This window comes from Hemiscyllium ocellatum, chromosome 17 (assembly GCF_020745735.1).
Source record: "Hemiscyllium ocellatum isolate sHemOce1 chromosome 17, sHemOce1.pat.X.cur, whole genome shotgun sequence".
Lineage (NCBI taxonomy): Eukaryota > Metazoa > Chordata > Chondrichthyes > Orectolobiformes > Hemiscylliidae > Hemiscyllium > Hemiscyllium ocellatum.
In genome coordinates, this window is record NC_083417.1 from 55326820 (window position 1) to 55343035 (window position 16216).

General features: G+C 44.0%; 1 protein-coding gene across 2 annotated transcripts in view; it reads right to left on the reverse strand.

The window, feature by feature from the left end:
• slc9a5 (solute carrier family 9 member A5) overlaps nucleotides 1–16216 on the reverse strand; it is a 265787-nt gene that overhangs the window by 55409 nt on the left and 194162 nt on the right. For both annotated transcript variants that reach the window (XM_060838184.1, XM_060838183.1), the window contains exon 10: nucleotides 11627–11756. In XM_060838184.1, the coding sequence (XP_060694167.1) occupies nucleotides 11627–11756 (130 nt within the window). The remainder of the gene's footprint in view (nucleotides 1–11626; nucleotides 11757–16216) is intronic.

A 16216-nucleotide genomic window follows, 5' to 3' on the forward strand; every position in this document is an offset into this window, starting at 1 on the left:
AGGGCCATTCCTGTGGTTCCTGCATCAAACTTTGTCCTCTGAAATAAACTGTTCCTCTTGCTTAGCAGAGTTTTGTGTCAGACATTGGTGTTCCTGGTGCCATTTTGCCCTCCCCCTCCAGGTCCAAACTTAACCAGGTACAGTGTCCTCTCCCCATTAGCATCTCTGCTGCAGCTACCCCTGAAATTGAATGGGGTGGGGGGGGGGTGTTGGTCCTAAAATCAAATAGGAACCTGGACAGTTTTCTACCTAGTTAAGCTGTAGGCTATTTCTTTGAGCCTGTCTTCAAAGTTTGAACTGCTCTTTCTGCTAGAGCATTGGATAGTAGATGGTATGAAACCGTCCTTATGTGTCAAATACCATTTGACATTAGGAAATACTGAAATTCCCTGCTGGTAAACGATGGCCCGTTATCTGTGACCAACACTTCTGGGAGTCTGTCTATTCCAAAAGATTTTCTATTGTTGTTGCGATGTTTGACGAATGAACTCTATGTACATCCAGCCACTTTGAGTGGAGATCCACAATGACTAAGAACACTGAGCCCATGAAAGGACCTGCATAGTCAACGGGTAACCAAGTTCAGGGTTTATCTGGCCATTCCCACAAATGTGGGCTGGCTGCTGGCAGTAATTTTTTTGTCATCGATGACACTCTGGGCACTGCCCACCAACATGACTATGTTGGCATCTAATCCTGATGTACCTTATTGCCAACAACCTCATTTTGGAATTTTTCCTATGGCGGTATCACCGGGGTATATCTGCCAGCAGGAGGTGGCTCAATCCATCCGCATTTGTGATTTGGCCTCCTGGATGGTAATTAGTCACACTTAGTATTAGAAGCCACTGCTGAATTCAGTCTGAACAATGGGCGACATTGCCTTGTCCTCTTTAAGTAGACTGGCAGAGATTTGAAGTCCATTATTATTGCAAATTTAAATTTCTAAAGATATTGGTGGAACTTCCTGACTCCAAATATGACCGCCAAACCTTCCTCCCCTGCCTGGGCACATTTATGCTCTGCATTAGTCAAAATCCTGGACGCATAAGCTATTGGGCATTCCTGTCCCATGAGCTAATAGTACCCCAATTTCATACAGGCAGGGATCGCATATCAATACAGATCTCGCTTGGGAGCACTGTGCACCAACTGCCACCTGAGAGGATGAGAGCTGTTTCTTCACTTCGCTGAAAGTTATGGCTTGGCTACAAGACCATTTCCAAGGCTCACAGTTTTTTAGGAATTGATGTAAAGGTGCCAGGATGGGGGCCAGGTTATGTATGAGCCTTCAATAATAATTCACTAGCTCAAGGAAAGACCTAAGCTCCAGTACAGACGTGGGAGCCTTGGCACCTTTGATCGTCCTCACTTTATCTTCCAAAAGGGTAACTTGGTCTTATTGGCTCTGTAGGCCAAGTAGGCCATTTGGAGTGCCTGCAACATACATTCTTCCCTTCCAAGGCATATGCCTGCTCTGATGAATTGTCTAAGGACTGTGTCCAAGTTCTCTAAGTGTTCCTTTTTGTCCAAATTAGGGATCAGCAATAAATGCCCAAGCCAACGATGCCCTCATCCCATGAAGGAATTTTAAAATGTAGCACCATATAAAATGCCCCAAAGACCCGTTGCAGCAGATAATCTGACAAATCTGAAAAGGGGGGGGGGGAGGGGGGTGCAGAAATGAGTAGATACTAGGTGGTTTTCCTTTGGGCTGTTTGGAGGCAGGAAGGTATTAAATTGGGTTAGAGAATGATGGGTGGGTACTCTGCCACCTTCCCACCTCTATCATGATCCAGTCAGTGAGGAAGGTAGCAGAGGATTGCTCATCCACTGTCCTACCATTGACAGAGGTCCTTCCTTGAATGGACGATTAAATCTGGCATCCCATCACCATTGATATGATGGTAACATTGGGTAGATCGGTTGCCACAGTGGGGTGACGGGGGGACCTCTGGTGAGTCTGCAGCCCATATAAATCAAAAGTATTGCTGAAATGTTCCAGTGTAGGTGCCAGTTGGCTTTAGAAAGAATAAAGTCAGTAATTGTAGGTGGACAGTGGAGGAACATAATCCCTGAGTCCAAGTGCAACATGTCGAGAGTTGAAATGGACGAAAAACAAGTCGCTTGATAGCTATTCTGAGAGTGCCAGATAATCTGGCTTTCTGTGCTCAAATGGATTCGTTGATAGTCTGTCTCACTAAATGAGACAGAAATCAGACCTTCAGGGTTTACATGGAGGCTGGGGAGCCAGGACACTGAGGGCAAAGTTGTTGTTTTGGGTGCAGGAGCTGATCACCGTTTATAATGTATAATTTCTGTACAACAGAAAAGCGTTGATAATCAAAACGATGTATTGCTGACAGAGCATCAAAATAATCAGGCTGAATACTGCATCAGTGATTATAAACAGTGAAGTATATCGCTAACTTGCTGCATGCCTGACCTTGAAACAATACAGATTCTCAGAATGTCATTTTGAGAGGTTTTCTGGCGGCTGAACTCAACCCACCACCAGCATGAGACTGCAATTAGAGGCATATCAAATGGTGGGATTTCTTTTGAGGTAAAGAGCCGATGCCTTTTGTTTTGCCTGTTCTCATACGTGTTTTTTTTTAAATTGTAAACTGAATGTTGTGTTGGCTTTTAGAAAGGGAACAGATTATTCCTAGTCTTTTTCTCCACAGTTCCCATTGAGCTTTCGGAGATTGTAGATATTATTAAATTGGAGCCGAATTACTTCACTCAAATGACATCACCACCTGTGGAGTATTAAAGGTCATTTGTGTGTCATGGGCTTTCAAACAGTAAAACCATGAGATAAGGTTTCAAAGCCTCAACAAAAGACCAAAACCATAACAGGTTTGTGAAAGAATGCTTCAGGAAATAAATATTTGTTGAATAGCTGTCTAAGTTCCCTTATGTCTGATTTATAAAACACATGTGATTTCACTTGATGGATCAAGCATCCAGCGAGTCATTAATGGGACTTGCTGTTCAAACAACTAATGGTTTAGTATTTCATAAGTCAGGAGAAAGTGACGACTGCAGATGCTGCAGATCAGTTTCAAGAGTGTGGTGCTGGAAAAGCACAACAGGTCAGGTAGCATCCGAGGAGCAGGAAAATTGATGTTTCGGGCAAATGAGGCTTGTGAGCCAAGAGGGTGGACAGATAAATGGGAGGGGTGGTGGGGCTGGGGGTAAGGTAGCTGGGAGTGCAATAGGTAGATGGAGGTCTGGGTGAAGATGATAGGTAGGAGAGGAGGGTGGAGCAGATAGGTGGGAAGGAAGATGGACAGGTAGGACAGGTCGTGAGGGCAATGCCGAGTAGGAAAGTTGGATCTGGGATAAAGTGGGGGGACGGGAAATTAAGAAACTGGTGAAATCCACATTGATTCCATGTGGTTGGAGGGTCCCAAGGCGGAAGATAAGGTGTTCTTCCTTCGGGTGTCCGGCGATTGCAGTTTGGTGATGGAGGAGGCCCAGGACATGCATGTCCTTGGAGGAGAGGGAGGGGGAGTTGAAGTGTTTAGCCATGGGATGGTGGGGTTGGTTGGTGCTGGTGTCCCAGAGATGTCCTCCGAAGCATTCTGCAAGTAGGCGGTCCTGTCTCCCCACTATACAGGAGACCGCATCGGGAGCAACGAATACAGTAAATAACATGTGGAAGTGCAGGAAAAATTCTGATGAATTTGAAAGGCTGTTGTGATTCTGTTCACCAAGCTGGGAATTTGTGTTGCAAACATTTCGTCCCCTGTCTAGGTGACATCCTCATTGCTTGGGAGCCTCCTGTGAAGCGCTTCGTGATGTTTCCTCCACCATTTATAGTGGTTTGTCTCTGCCGCTTCCGGTTGTCAGTTCCAGCTGTCCAGCACTGAGGATGTCACCTAGACAGGGGACGAAACGTTTGCAACACAAATTTCCAGCTCGGCGAACAAAACCACAACAACGAGCACCCGAGCTACAAATCTTCTCACAGGCCTTGGATTTGAAAGGCTTTTCTGGGGCCTTGGACAGAGGTGAGGGGGGAGGTGTGAGCACAGATTTTGCAATTCCTGCGGTAGCAGGGTAAGATGCCAGGAAGGGAGGGTGGGTTGGTAGGAGGCGTGGGCCTGACAAGAGAGTCATGAAGGAAATGGTCTTTACGGAAATTGGCTTTATTCCTAATTCCTCCACCTCCACCTATCTGCTCCCAGGAGGACCAGTTCTACCACAGAACATACCAGATGGCCGCCTCCTTCAAAGATCGCAATTTCCTCTCTCATGTGGTCAATGATGCCCTCCAGCACATCTCCTCCACTTCCCACACCTCCACCCTCAAACCCCACCCCTCCAAGCCACAAGGACAGAATCCCCCTCATCCTCACCTTCCACCCCACAAGCTTCCCTTTACATCACATCATCCTCCGCCATTTCCACCACCTACAAATAGACCCCCACCACCAGAGATATATTTCCCTCCCCACCCTGATCTGTGTTCCTCCGCGATTCTCTTGTCAGGTCCACGCCCTCCACCAACCGACTATCCCCTCCAAGCACGTTCCCCTGCCATCGCAGGAACTGCAAAACCTGCACCCACACCTCCATCCTCACCTCTGTCCAAGGCCCCAAAGAAGCCTTCCGCATCCATCAGAGCTTTACCTGCACTTCCACACATTTACTGGATCCATTGCTCCCGATGCGGTCTCCTCTATATTGGGGAGACAGAACACCTACTTGCAGAACGCTTCAGAGAACATCTCCAGGACACCCGCACCAATCAACCCACCACCCCGTGGCCAAACACTTCAACTCCCCCTCTCACTCCACCACGGACAAGGAGGACCCAGGCCACCTCCACTGCCAAATCCTAACTGCCTGACGTCTGCAGGAAGAATGCCTCATCTTCGGCCTTGGGACCCTCCAACCACATGGGATCAATGTTGATTTCACCAGTTTCCTCGTTTCACCTCCTCCCACCTTATCCCAGATCCAACTTTCCAACTTGGCACTGCCCTCATGACCTGTTCTACCTGTCCATCTTCCTTCCCACCTATCTGCACCTCCTCCTCTCCAATCTATCACCATTACTCCACCTTCCTCTACCTACTGCATTCCCAGCTACCTTCCCCCAGCCCCACCCCTCTCCCATTTATCACTCCACCCATTGGCTCATAAGCCCCATTCCTGATGAAGGGCTTTTGCCCGAAACATCTATCCTCCTGCTCCTCAGATGCTGCCTGACCTGCTGTACTTTTCCAGCACCACACTCTTGTCTATTTGATCAGTCAGCCTTCCTAACATATATTGTGTTCATTTCAATAGTACACATGCGCACTCACCATTAAAAATGTCTTCAATGCAGCATTAATTCTAATCTTGGGTGCAAAAATATTGGCCACGGATGACCTCGAAGAAGGTTACCCTCAAAGATCAAGCAATCTTTGAATGACAAGATGTCATCCTTCACCATGTCAATTTCAATCTGGCACCAAGAAAAAGGGATCTCCACACATCCAGCGATAATGATAGTCAGCAACCATTCACTTTGAAGTATTCTCACAGACAGCATAGCAGGAGGTAATAAACATTGAAATTCTCATTTTCAATTGCAAATTTTAAATACAGTGAAAAATATATATCCATAGGATTAAATTAAAAATTGGAATATCATAAACTTTAAAAACAAACTGATAAACAATAACTTTAAATATGTGACGTTTCTTCATCATAATGGCAAAATTTGTTATATCACAATATACAATGAGTTTTCAATGTCAGTGAGGTAGTTCCATAGTAATTATAAAAATGATATTTTATCATAACATGCAAGGCTATGGGACAAGTGCAGGAAATTGCGATTAGCCCTCTTTTGGTGGTAGTTATGTCAGTGCAGACTCAATGGGCTAAAGGGCCTTTTCTGCACTGTAAGAATATATGATACACCATGATTTATACCTTATTCAACGAGATTAATTTTTTTTCAAGATTTTTATTGTGATACCAAGAGTGCAAAAGGACAAATTCCCATCTATTTGACTACCTCTTGTGGGGAATTCAAAAGCACTGACAGACAGTTGTGACCTCTATGTTTAACTGTGCTCATGAGGTCCCTAAACCCTGCTGTCAGTTTCAGAAGAGTAACAATGATGGATGCTGTTACTTTACCATCATTGTAACATCAATACCTGGTTCCATCTTGAAATTGCTTTCATTTTCTCCAATATAGTCAGGCAGGAAGCTGGAAGAACACAGCAAGCCATGCAGCATCAGGAGGTGGAGAAGTCAATGTAATCATTAGTCCTGAAGAAGGGTTACACCCAAAACGTCAACTTCTCCACCTGATGCTTCCTGGCTTGCTGTGTTCTTCCAGCCTCCTGCCTGTCTATTTTGGATTCCAGCATCTGCTGTTTTTTTGTCTCTTCATTTTCTCTAATGGCAAGCTAGAACACCAGAAAATCTCTTTCCCTTACTAAAGTGGTCGCTTATCGTGCAGCCATGATAAGAATCACAGCAGAATCTAATTCTTGTCCTCAGGCTCTTTCATTGTGAACATAAGCTGTGTGGAACAGAGTCACTGTCTGTCCTGAACCAGCGTGTCTACAGCTGGACCATGGTTTAGAACTTCAAAATACTCCAGCTTTGGTCACTGCAAAATTATGTATATATAACTGGTGGCATGGACTGAATTGTTTGTGACTTGTTTGCGATAATTTTGCAATTGATTAGATTCCAAACTGGGAACTGTCATCCATAAAGAACCCTCACTCAGTGAAAAGGTTCCCCATTTCTGGGTGAAATGTACCCTATTCCTGAGTGGGTACCATTGAACAATATGAGACGGTCACTTATAGATTTGGAAAAGGAAATGTCAACTTGGTGTGCAAGCAGGACACACTGTAAACCTTAAGTCTGTGTATAACAAATCAGCCTCTCATCTCAACCAAACCAATGTCACTGTTTGAACACACTGATTGCCTGGGCATGCATTCTCTTTCTAACTGCCTTTCTTTGCCATCTGACTAACTTACAATGCTTGAGTAGCAGCTTGCAATTCAAAGGCAACAGAATGTTCTGTGTGTGAACTCAGAAAGGCCTCAGACTGTGGGTGTGTGCAGTGATATGCGATCTACTCTTAAATCAGTTAAGACAAGCAGTGAATGTTGGAAACTATGGATACTGCAGCAACACACACCTGCGATAATAATGGACTTTGGCCCTCGATTGTCATAGCATTCAAACAAAGTGAGTTAATGCCACCACCAGCGAGATAGAGATCAACTTGCAAGCGACTATGAGAAATAGTCGCTGCCTCTCGCTGTTGTAAATGCTTCACTTTGCACACATACTTGTCATGGTGTAAATGTAATAAAAGCACAGTCACAAATCTGATGTTTAAGTGAACTTGTAACTGAAGCATTTCACATCAATTCATAAATATTGAATGCTGCTGCTCCTATTGCCAGAGGATCTGCTACCGTGATACGACATGGTTTGTCTGTTATATATCTTCGTCACACATCCGCTGTAATTCTTCTGCAACTGCTCTTATGACCTCCATCACCCAATATGTCTCAGTCGACCCGTATTCCTGCAGCCTGACCCCCGCCCCCACTTTGCCCTCTAGAAGAGGTCTGTGCAGCTTTTCAGCTCTGATCAAATGGCACAACTACTGACTTTTTTTTGTCTGGTTGTCACTTTTTAAGAGTTCTTTCTGCTCTTGTAAGTTCAAGCACCTGTTGATTTGTTATGGTCTGTACATGGCATTTTTAGCAGATGCTTTAGTAATCAGTGTCTTCTGAGGATTTTGTTGACTCCTGCTTTGAGACAGAGTTCTTTCAGTTGCTGGTGGATTCCCCTTAGTGTCTCAAAATGTCAAAGTATATATCCTAACAAGGGCACTAATAAGTTGCATAAATTGATTGAAGTGTCCACTGGGCATAACTACTGTTTCAAATGTTCATTTTAATGTGATATCCAGTAGGTCTAATATCTTGTCTCACTGGTCTATATCTCAGGCTGTCTTTGGAGAGATCACTCAAGTTTGCAGACAAAAGACATAACCATCTGCTTCAAGTCACAAGGAGTACTATTGTTGCAGCTAACCCTCCCCCAGTGACATTCATCATATCACCAGGTATGAAGACAGTGTGTGTCACAATCAGACAAAGGATGCTCAGACAGCTTGCGGGAACAACTGACCAAAGAACATATCTACAACACGTGTAATCTGTAGCAATTCCTATTTCCTGAAGGTGTTCCCACTCCCTTCTATTTGCAGAAGGTATATGTGTAATATGATTGGTGAACGATGAAAGTCGAAAATCATCAATTGGAAACCAGTTTAAAAAGGACTATAACAAATGAGGAATAAAACACACAACTCAATACACTGGGCTGAGATGAAAGAGTAGGTGTGTATAATAAGTGTGGGAAATGTTGCAACAGGCGCCACTATTGATGTAGTTCAGGCTGTAATCAGCATGTAACTGCAGCTTTGGGCTATAGTCTGTTCAGCAAATTCAGAGACAGGCAGGAGACTACAGGAATGAATGGCACATATGTGACTACTTCAAGTATATTTCCGAAGGTCATTTAATTGTCCTTCTGGATCAATGTTGCCGGTGAACATTTGGGTCCTGAGTCAAGTAGGTTTCCACTTGGCAGCATGTTCCTTTCATCCTATCTATTTATAATTACCATGCGTTTTCTTCATAAGAACTGGTAGTTTTTCCTGAGAGTCACTCACATTTCATTCACACAAACCCCTTCCAGGACAGCAGCAGAAGGAACAGTTCCCTTGGATTATTAGTGACACGCAATTATTGTTAAAACCACAACTCACTTTCATTTGACCGGTTAAGCCCTCATTTCTCATCAACCATATTTTTAGATAAGACTTACATTATAGATCAAATAGAACATATTAAACAAATTAGGCCTAGGATAGCTCATGAATCATTGAAAAAACAGTACAACAGATGTCTTCTTTATTAATTTGCAAGTGTTTATACAATGACAGGGTTTGTGTATCAAATTTAATCTCTCTTGGTCCAGGGGCCTCTGCCTGTAGTGAATGTCTCCCTCTCGTGTCCATTGCAAGAAATGTCAAGTTCTGGCTGGCTCTCCACAGGTCCTTGCCTGTGCTTCTGGGCTGAATGAGCAGCAAAGTATTCAATGGCTTATCTTTGCTGATTTATGAAGATGGATGTTATCATTTATAGCTGACCTTGGGGGGACCTGAATCAGCTGGCTTGGCTTTCCTTTCCTATGAATGTCCTGCTCAATGAGCAGGTGAACTCCAAGAGATTCTGGATTAGAGTGGTGCTGGAAAAGCACAGCAGTTCAGGCAGCATCCAAGGACCAGAAAAATCGATGTTTCGTATTGAACTCCAAGGGATACCAGCCACTTCAGTGTGAAAGCACTGAAGGGCAAGAAAGGGGGAAGAACTGGAAATTGGAAAGTAGCTGAGCGGATAGCTGCCAAATATCATCTACAAAGTGATTAATCTGCTATTGCTGGTTTCATGCCAGCACTAAAGGTAAATTTCACCCCTTTGCATCACCTATGGAGATGTATTTAGGCAGTTATTCCAACTGGGGCAAATTCACGAAACTGTTATGAGCTTGAAATTTGTAGATTCATCTTCTGTTGGGCAGGTGCTAACCTAGTGGTATTATTGCTGGACTGTAAATCCTGAGACCCAGGTAACATTCCTGGGATCTGGTTTTGAATCCCACCACAGCAGGTGGTGGAATTTGAATTCAATTTTTTTTTAAAAAACTGGAATTAAGAGTCTAATGTTGACCATGAATCTATTTTCGATTATCGGCAAAAACCCATCTGGTTGACTAATGTCCTTCAGGGAAGGAATCTGCCATCCTTACCGGGTCTGGACTACATGTGACTCCAGACCCACAACAATGTGGTTGACTCTTAACTGCCCTCTGGGCAATTAGGGATGGTCAAAAATGGCTGGTCTAGTCAGTGAGGCCGTCATCCCAGGAATGAATTAAACAAAACGCCAGGCACTCATTCCAATTGGGGCAAATTTACAAATCTGTTGCAACCTTGAAATTTGTAGCTTCAACTTCCATTGCAGAAAGATATATGTTTGTGAAGGTTCTACTGAAAAACCTCACTACAAGCTGCTGGGTCCCCAGTCAGGTCTGTTCTCACATTCAAGGGGCTCTGCACCAGGTGGGGCAGGGAAAAGGGGAGCATGGAGAAAGTGAGGACTGCAGATGCTGGAGATCAGAGTTGAGAGTGTGGTGCTGGAAAAGCACAGCAGGTCAGGCAGCATCTGAGGAGCAGGAGAATCGACGTTTCGGGCAAGAGCCCTTCATCAGGAATGAGGAGAGCAGGATCTCCTCCCTCCATTTTACAGAATGCTGCATTTTGTGGCAAAACCCTCAGCATCAGTTCTAATCTTTTGGTTTGCAAGTTGAATTTCCTTTGGTCATCATGTCGCTTTGCCTGCATCTTTATTATCGATTTTCATGTTGCAAAACTCCTATTCCTTTGAGGGGTGCAGTTGTCTCAATTTGGATGAGGACTGTAGAAGTTTCTGATGGGGCTGGACAAGAGTAGATGCTGACATGATGCTTCCAACCGGGGACACAGTTTTTAAGTAAAGCATCTCCCAGTTAAGAAGAGAGAAGGAGAAATCCTCTCTTAGAGGTTCATTAGTCTTTGGGATTCTCTTTCTTAGAGTGCAGTCATGGCTGGGTCATTGAATATATTCAAGGCTGTGTCAGACACAATTCTGATCTACAAGAGTCAAGGGCTATGCAGGCAAAATGGAATTAAGGCTATCATTGGGTCATGATCTTATTGAAGGTGGAGCAGGCCAGTGGGTCAAATGATTGAGCCCTCTTTCCGTGTATATAATCTGATGGGATCAGAGAAAAGACAGATTTAGCAGTTCCATGCCTGCCATACCCACAGAGCTCGAACTTCAATTATTCTTGTTTATTCTTTGACGGGATGTAATATCGTTGGATGTATGTAATTGTTGCCTGTCCCTTGTTAACTTTGAACTAAGTGTTTTGCAAGGAGATTCCATAAGGCTTTTCCTTTGAATCCCCAGTCATGTTGAACAAAAAGCAAAGCCCTCTGGGAAGATGGCAGAACCTTGATTGAATGTGGCCTGTACAGCAGAACCCCTGTGAGGGCAGAGGATGCTGCATGGTCACAATGCACCATGAAGGTCACTGAACCAGGCTTCCTTTCCTTTACATTTTAGCCAAGGACCCAACCATTCCAATGCATCAGATAGGTAAAGTGCCAGCATGCAGTCCCAGGTTGTTCTGGAAGATTATTTTCTACCCTGAAAGTGGTTAGAATGTAGACCATGCTAACACAGGGAGGGTTTATGATGAAAATTAGAAATGTATTTAAGAACAGGATAGATAAACACATGTGGAAAATAAACTGAAGACTGGAAGGAGGATCATGTGGAGCATCAATGGCTGTCCTAAATCAATTATAACAATATGACTTAAATGCTTGTTGTAAATTCTGTAGCATTATCCCATTCCCAAATCAATCCTGCATCTTGCTCAGGGTGAGATTTAACCCAGACTCTCAGTCTTTTCTGGCTCAGACGCAGATATCTCTCACTAAGAAAACAATGGCAACCAGTACCTGATCAGCAAAGCTGATAGCATCACGGACATTGAGCTTCTGGTATAGGTCCCAAATATCATCCTTAATCCTATAGGCGGACTTGCGCATCAGTAGTTGGCTCAGGTACTTCTTGTCAAAGTGCTCCCACCTGCAAGAAAAGAAGAATGCAGTAGTCATCTCAAATAATGTTTGAACACAAGTAATTGGAGCCACTGAGGCCAATGGGGTTAGGACATGGTGAATTGAAGATGCAATTAATACACAACAGCCAATCCTCTGTAAGAACATATCAGAGGCTGGGGAAAGAGGGTTGCTGTGTGTTTCAGTGTCCTAGAATTGATCAAATGACTTCAGATTGTCTCCATGTTTTAACCTAATATTTTCCTTCCCCTTCCTAATGCACACAATCAAATAGGGGAGGGTCCCTGAAACCCGAAGCACTTCTGTGTGACCCGGGCTGGTATCACTGGAATGGCCTGGAGAGAACGATGATACTTGAACAGGGAATTTAAATGTTTCTGTCCATTTAACAACATAATTTCAGAACGGCATAATTATAAATTTTGCACGACTTTATTATTATATTAGCAGGAATAATAGCACTGGCCTTAAGCCTTCTTTCTCCATGAACTAACATTTGCGTCGTGAGCTCAAACTGTACTATATTTGGATTAAAATGATTTCTGCTCCAGATGCAGCAATTTTCACAGTTGGCCTGTTTAATCCCATGCTCACAGCAGAAACAGTTACACTATGAACTTTTACTGTGAATCAGTACAGTTTGAAATAAGGCTCGATTTGGAGGAGCTGTGAAAATGCGGCTTTATTGATGTGATCAAACGGTTGTGGCAACTTGTCTCATCTGGTTGCAGAAAGGCATCAGGGGTGTATGACCCATACCACCCACATTCCGCCAGCTGCTCTGAACTAGTGTGTGTGACCGTGAGGTAGAGAAAGAGAAAATCACAGTCAACTCGCACAGCTCTTCACTGTGTATAGTTCCCCCCCCCCCACTTCTCTATTTATCAATCTTCAAACTAGTTGCAGAAAAATCTCCAAATGCCTTGATTAAACCTCAGCTGACATCCAGCACATCTCCTATTCATGCATATTAACAATATCCTTCTTTTGTTCTGACTCAGATGGTCCATTTGGTTGATGAGAATGAATTACCAATGAAGTGGAAAATAAGTAAATCTCAATGTAAAATGAGTAAAACTGAACCTCTGGTTGTTATAACTATAGTCACCCTGGAAAACCCAGAGCTGAACTGTCACATTAATTCTGGAGGGAATTTTACCACCATGGCTGGGAGTGAAGTCTGCACGGGTGGCTGAGGCAACCACAGAGGGGGCTTTACCAGAGGCAGACACTGAGGCCACTCCCTCATTACTGATGATGAGCTCTCACTCTCTGTCTCTCAGTAACTCGTCCCAAGGATGGATGAGCCTTGTCGTTGCCACCAATAGATGCATCCTTGCAGAGTTGGAAAGAAACTGTCTTCAAGTACCAATGCCAATGGGAGTGCCAGTGCCAATGGATGTGCGTGCCATTCAGGCAGGTTTTTGCTGTTAGGACGGTGAACACTTAAGAAACAAGACAAGAGGTGCAGGGGCTGGGGTGGATGTCACTAGGGGTCCCTATAGGGAATAAAGCATCCAACAAAGAAGACTCTAGTAGGAAGTCACTGAAAGGACACCTCCAGGTACCCGGAGGGCTGGGAGGTATCTGTGGTGCAGCACGAAAGCTCAGTGATTAGCACTGCTGCCTTCCAGTGCTAGGGACTTGAGTTTGATTCCGGCCTTGGGCAGACTGTGTAGAGTCTGCACATTCGTCCCGTGTCTGTGTGGGTTTCCTCCGTGTGCTCCAGTTTCCTCCTACAATCCAAAGATGGGAAGGTTAGGTAGACTAGCCATGCTAAATTGACCAGGGGTGTGTAGGTAATGTGGATTAGCCATGGGAAATGCAGAGTTACAGGGATAGGGTAACGGGGTAGGTTTTAGTAGGATGCTCTTCTGAGAGTCGGTATGGACTCAATGGACTGAATAGCTTCCACACCATAGGGATTCTATGATAATTCCGCAGCCATTCACCTTTCACAGCATCCTGTGGCCATGGGAAGATGCAGGGGTGCCCCCTCCTGGTGCCTTTGCTGCCATTTTCCCAGCTTTCCCCATCTCCCAGCCTGTCTTCCAGAGACACTAGTATCTCGACATCTCCCCATGGGTGCTGCCTGACCCATTGCATGTTTACAGCATTTTCTGTTGCTTGCTGCATGTAAACACGTGGTGAGCAAACCTGCGACAGCACAGTGCAGGGCAGGCCATGCTGAATTTAAAAATCAGGGTCAGACCTGAAACCACCACAGGCTGCCAGTTACCAACATCAGGCCAGCCCAGAAACATTTAAACAGATGATGCTCACTTCTAAGGTGAAGACATTGTCTCCTTGCCTCTGTTTTCTCTCTTGAAGAATATCTGTGAGGAACTGTGATTGATTGCCTGCCCCTTTTAAAGGCATTAAATAAAAAGTGTTACCTTTATCTCACACCTTTCAGGGCCTCAGCCAGTGAATTACTTTTCAAAGTGTAATCACTGGGGGAATATAGGAAATGTGGTAGCTAGTTTGCATGCAGTCACTTCCCTCAAACCCCACCGTGATAATGAGCCTTTTTTAAAAGTGAAATTGACAGAGCTAAGCACTAACCAGAAAACTGCTGCAACTCCCCATGCTTTTCCTCAAAATGTTGCTGTATGCCTCCTTGTTTATCCACCTAACAGGCCATGTATTAAACAACTGACAGTGTGGTCAGGCGAGGATTAAAGATGATAACATCCTTGTTTCAATGATCTGGTGACTCTCCCTGTCGCTCCTACACAAAGTGTCGCAGTTTGGGGCGCTCTAGACTGACTGCCACAGCGGCAGCTTTTACAGAGAGAGAAGGTGATTTCTGTTAATAGTTATGGAGACACTGTTTCCACTTGCAGAATGCTCAGGCCCAGCGGGCATAGAATGAAGGATATCGGCAAAGAAAAGGAGAAGTAGCAGGTTATGATGATCTGCCAGAAAGGTTGCAGCAGAGAGGTTCAATGGTAACTTTTAGACAAACACTTGAAAAGATAACTCATGCAAGAATAGGGAGAAAGAGTAAGGACATGGGACCAGTTCTTTCAAAGAGTCAGCACAAGCATAGTGGGCAAATCATTTCAGATTTGTTGTCACAATTACTTCCTTTGGGATTTTGTCCTATGTATTACTGTTTTGATGAAGAATGTCTTTCTGCTGATGCCCCACAAAGGCATCATTGGCAATAAAGAGTCAAGAGAAGCAATGGAGTTATGAACCTGGGAATTCCTGCTGAGGATGTTGTGATTGTAAAGAGGTCAGCCTGCTGGACCTCATACAATATAAGTTCCCTGATTAGGGCTATTAATCAGGTCCAGTCAGGGAGCTCTGGTTAACATATAAATGGTGAGTGTCAGAGGTACTGATATTCTGGTACCTGACTCTGAATAAGGCAATACTAAAGTGAAGGACTGTTCATGTCTAAATAAAGGGTGACTTGGTGACAGGATGCTGGTCTTTGTGAAGTTATTTTAGTGGTGATGAGAATAAAGCACGATCCTGAAGAAACGTGCTGGCAACAACCATCTTTAAGTTATCGGAAGCATTTTTACAACATGCCTTTGTTTGAGGAACTTGTCTCAATTGACCCTGCTGTCGAGTGCTGGGCCCAGTATATGGAAAACGTGTTATTTTTTTTCCAAACAAATGACATTTTGGCAGTTAAAAAAAAAAGATTAATTGAAGCTGCAGCTTTTTCTGTCTTGAGGTGCCTAATTTTTTCTGAGGCACCAGATACTAAAACTTTTCAAGAATTGATGGGCTTAGTTTAGGAATATTGCTTCCCTAAGCCACCTCTAATTGTGAGATGCTATCACTTTTACTTCGCAATTTGAGAACCAGGGGAATTGAGATGTTTGACTAGGTTTAAATGACTGGCAGAAGTCTGTGACTTTGGTTGAACCCATAATGAGATGCTTAGAGACTGCCTGGTATGTGGAATCAATGATATAACTATGCAAAAGTGCGTACTAGCTGAAGTCCAACTGGACTTCAACCAGCCGCTACAACTGGCTTTATCTTTGGAAAATGTGGCAAGTGGAGCATATCAGTTGCAGGGTATTCCAATAGAAGCAACCATTTGAGTGCAGGCAATTGCTTCAGCTCACCCTGGACATGTCTTGATTAGAGGGACACTTGAAGTACCCACAGCAAAACCCCAAAACAAAGCTACGCCTCGGCTAAACAGTTAAAAGTTTCTTCAGATTCTGGGCTGGCCAGACATTGCACAACCTTTAAGTTTGTGCTAGACTGAGAACCTGTACCGATAAACCTTTACAGATTAAGGGTACAATGTCAGTTCTGATCTTTTAAGTGAACCTGCTGGTTCAATTACCATTGATTGTAGGAAAAGGCTCAGGCACAAGCTTGCTGGGGCGAAATTGGTTAAAAAAGATTCACCGAGACTGGCTCAATGCTTTTCAATTAGAAAATGGCTTCCTGTGCCGGGACATTAAAGGTAGAGATTGATAAATTCTTGATCCA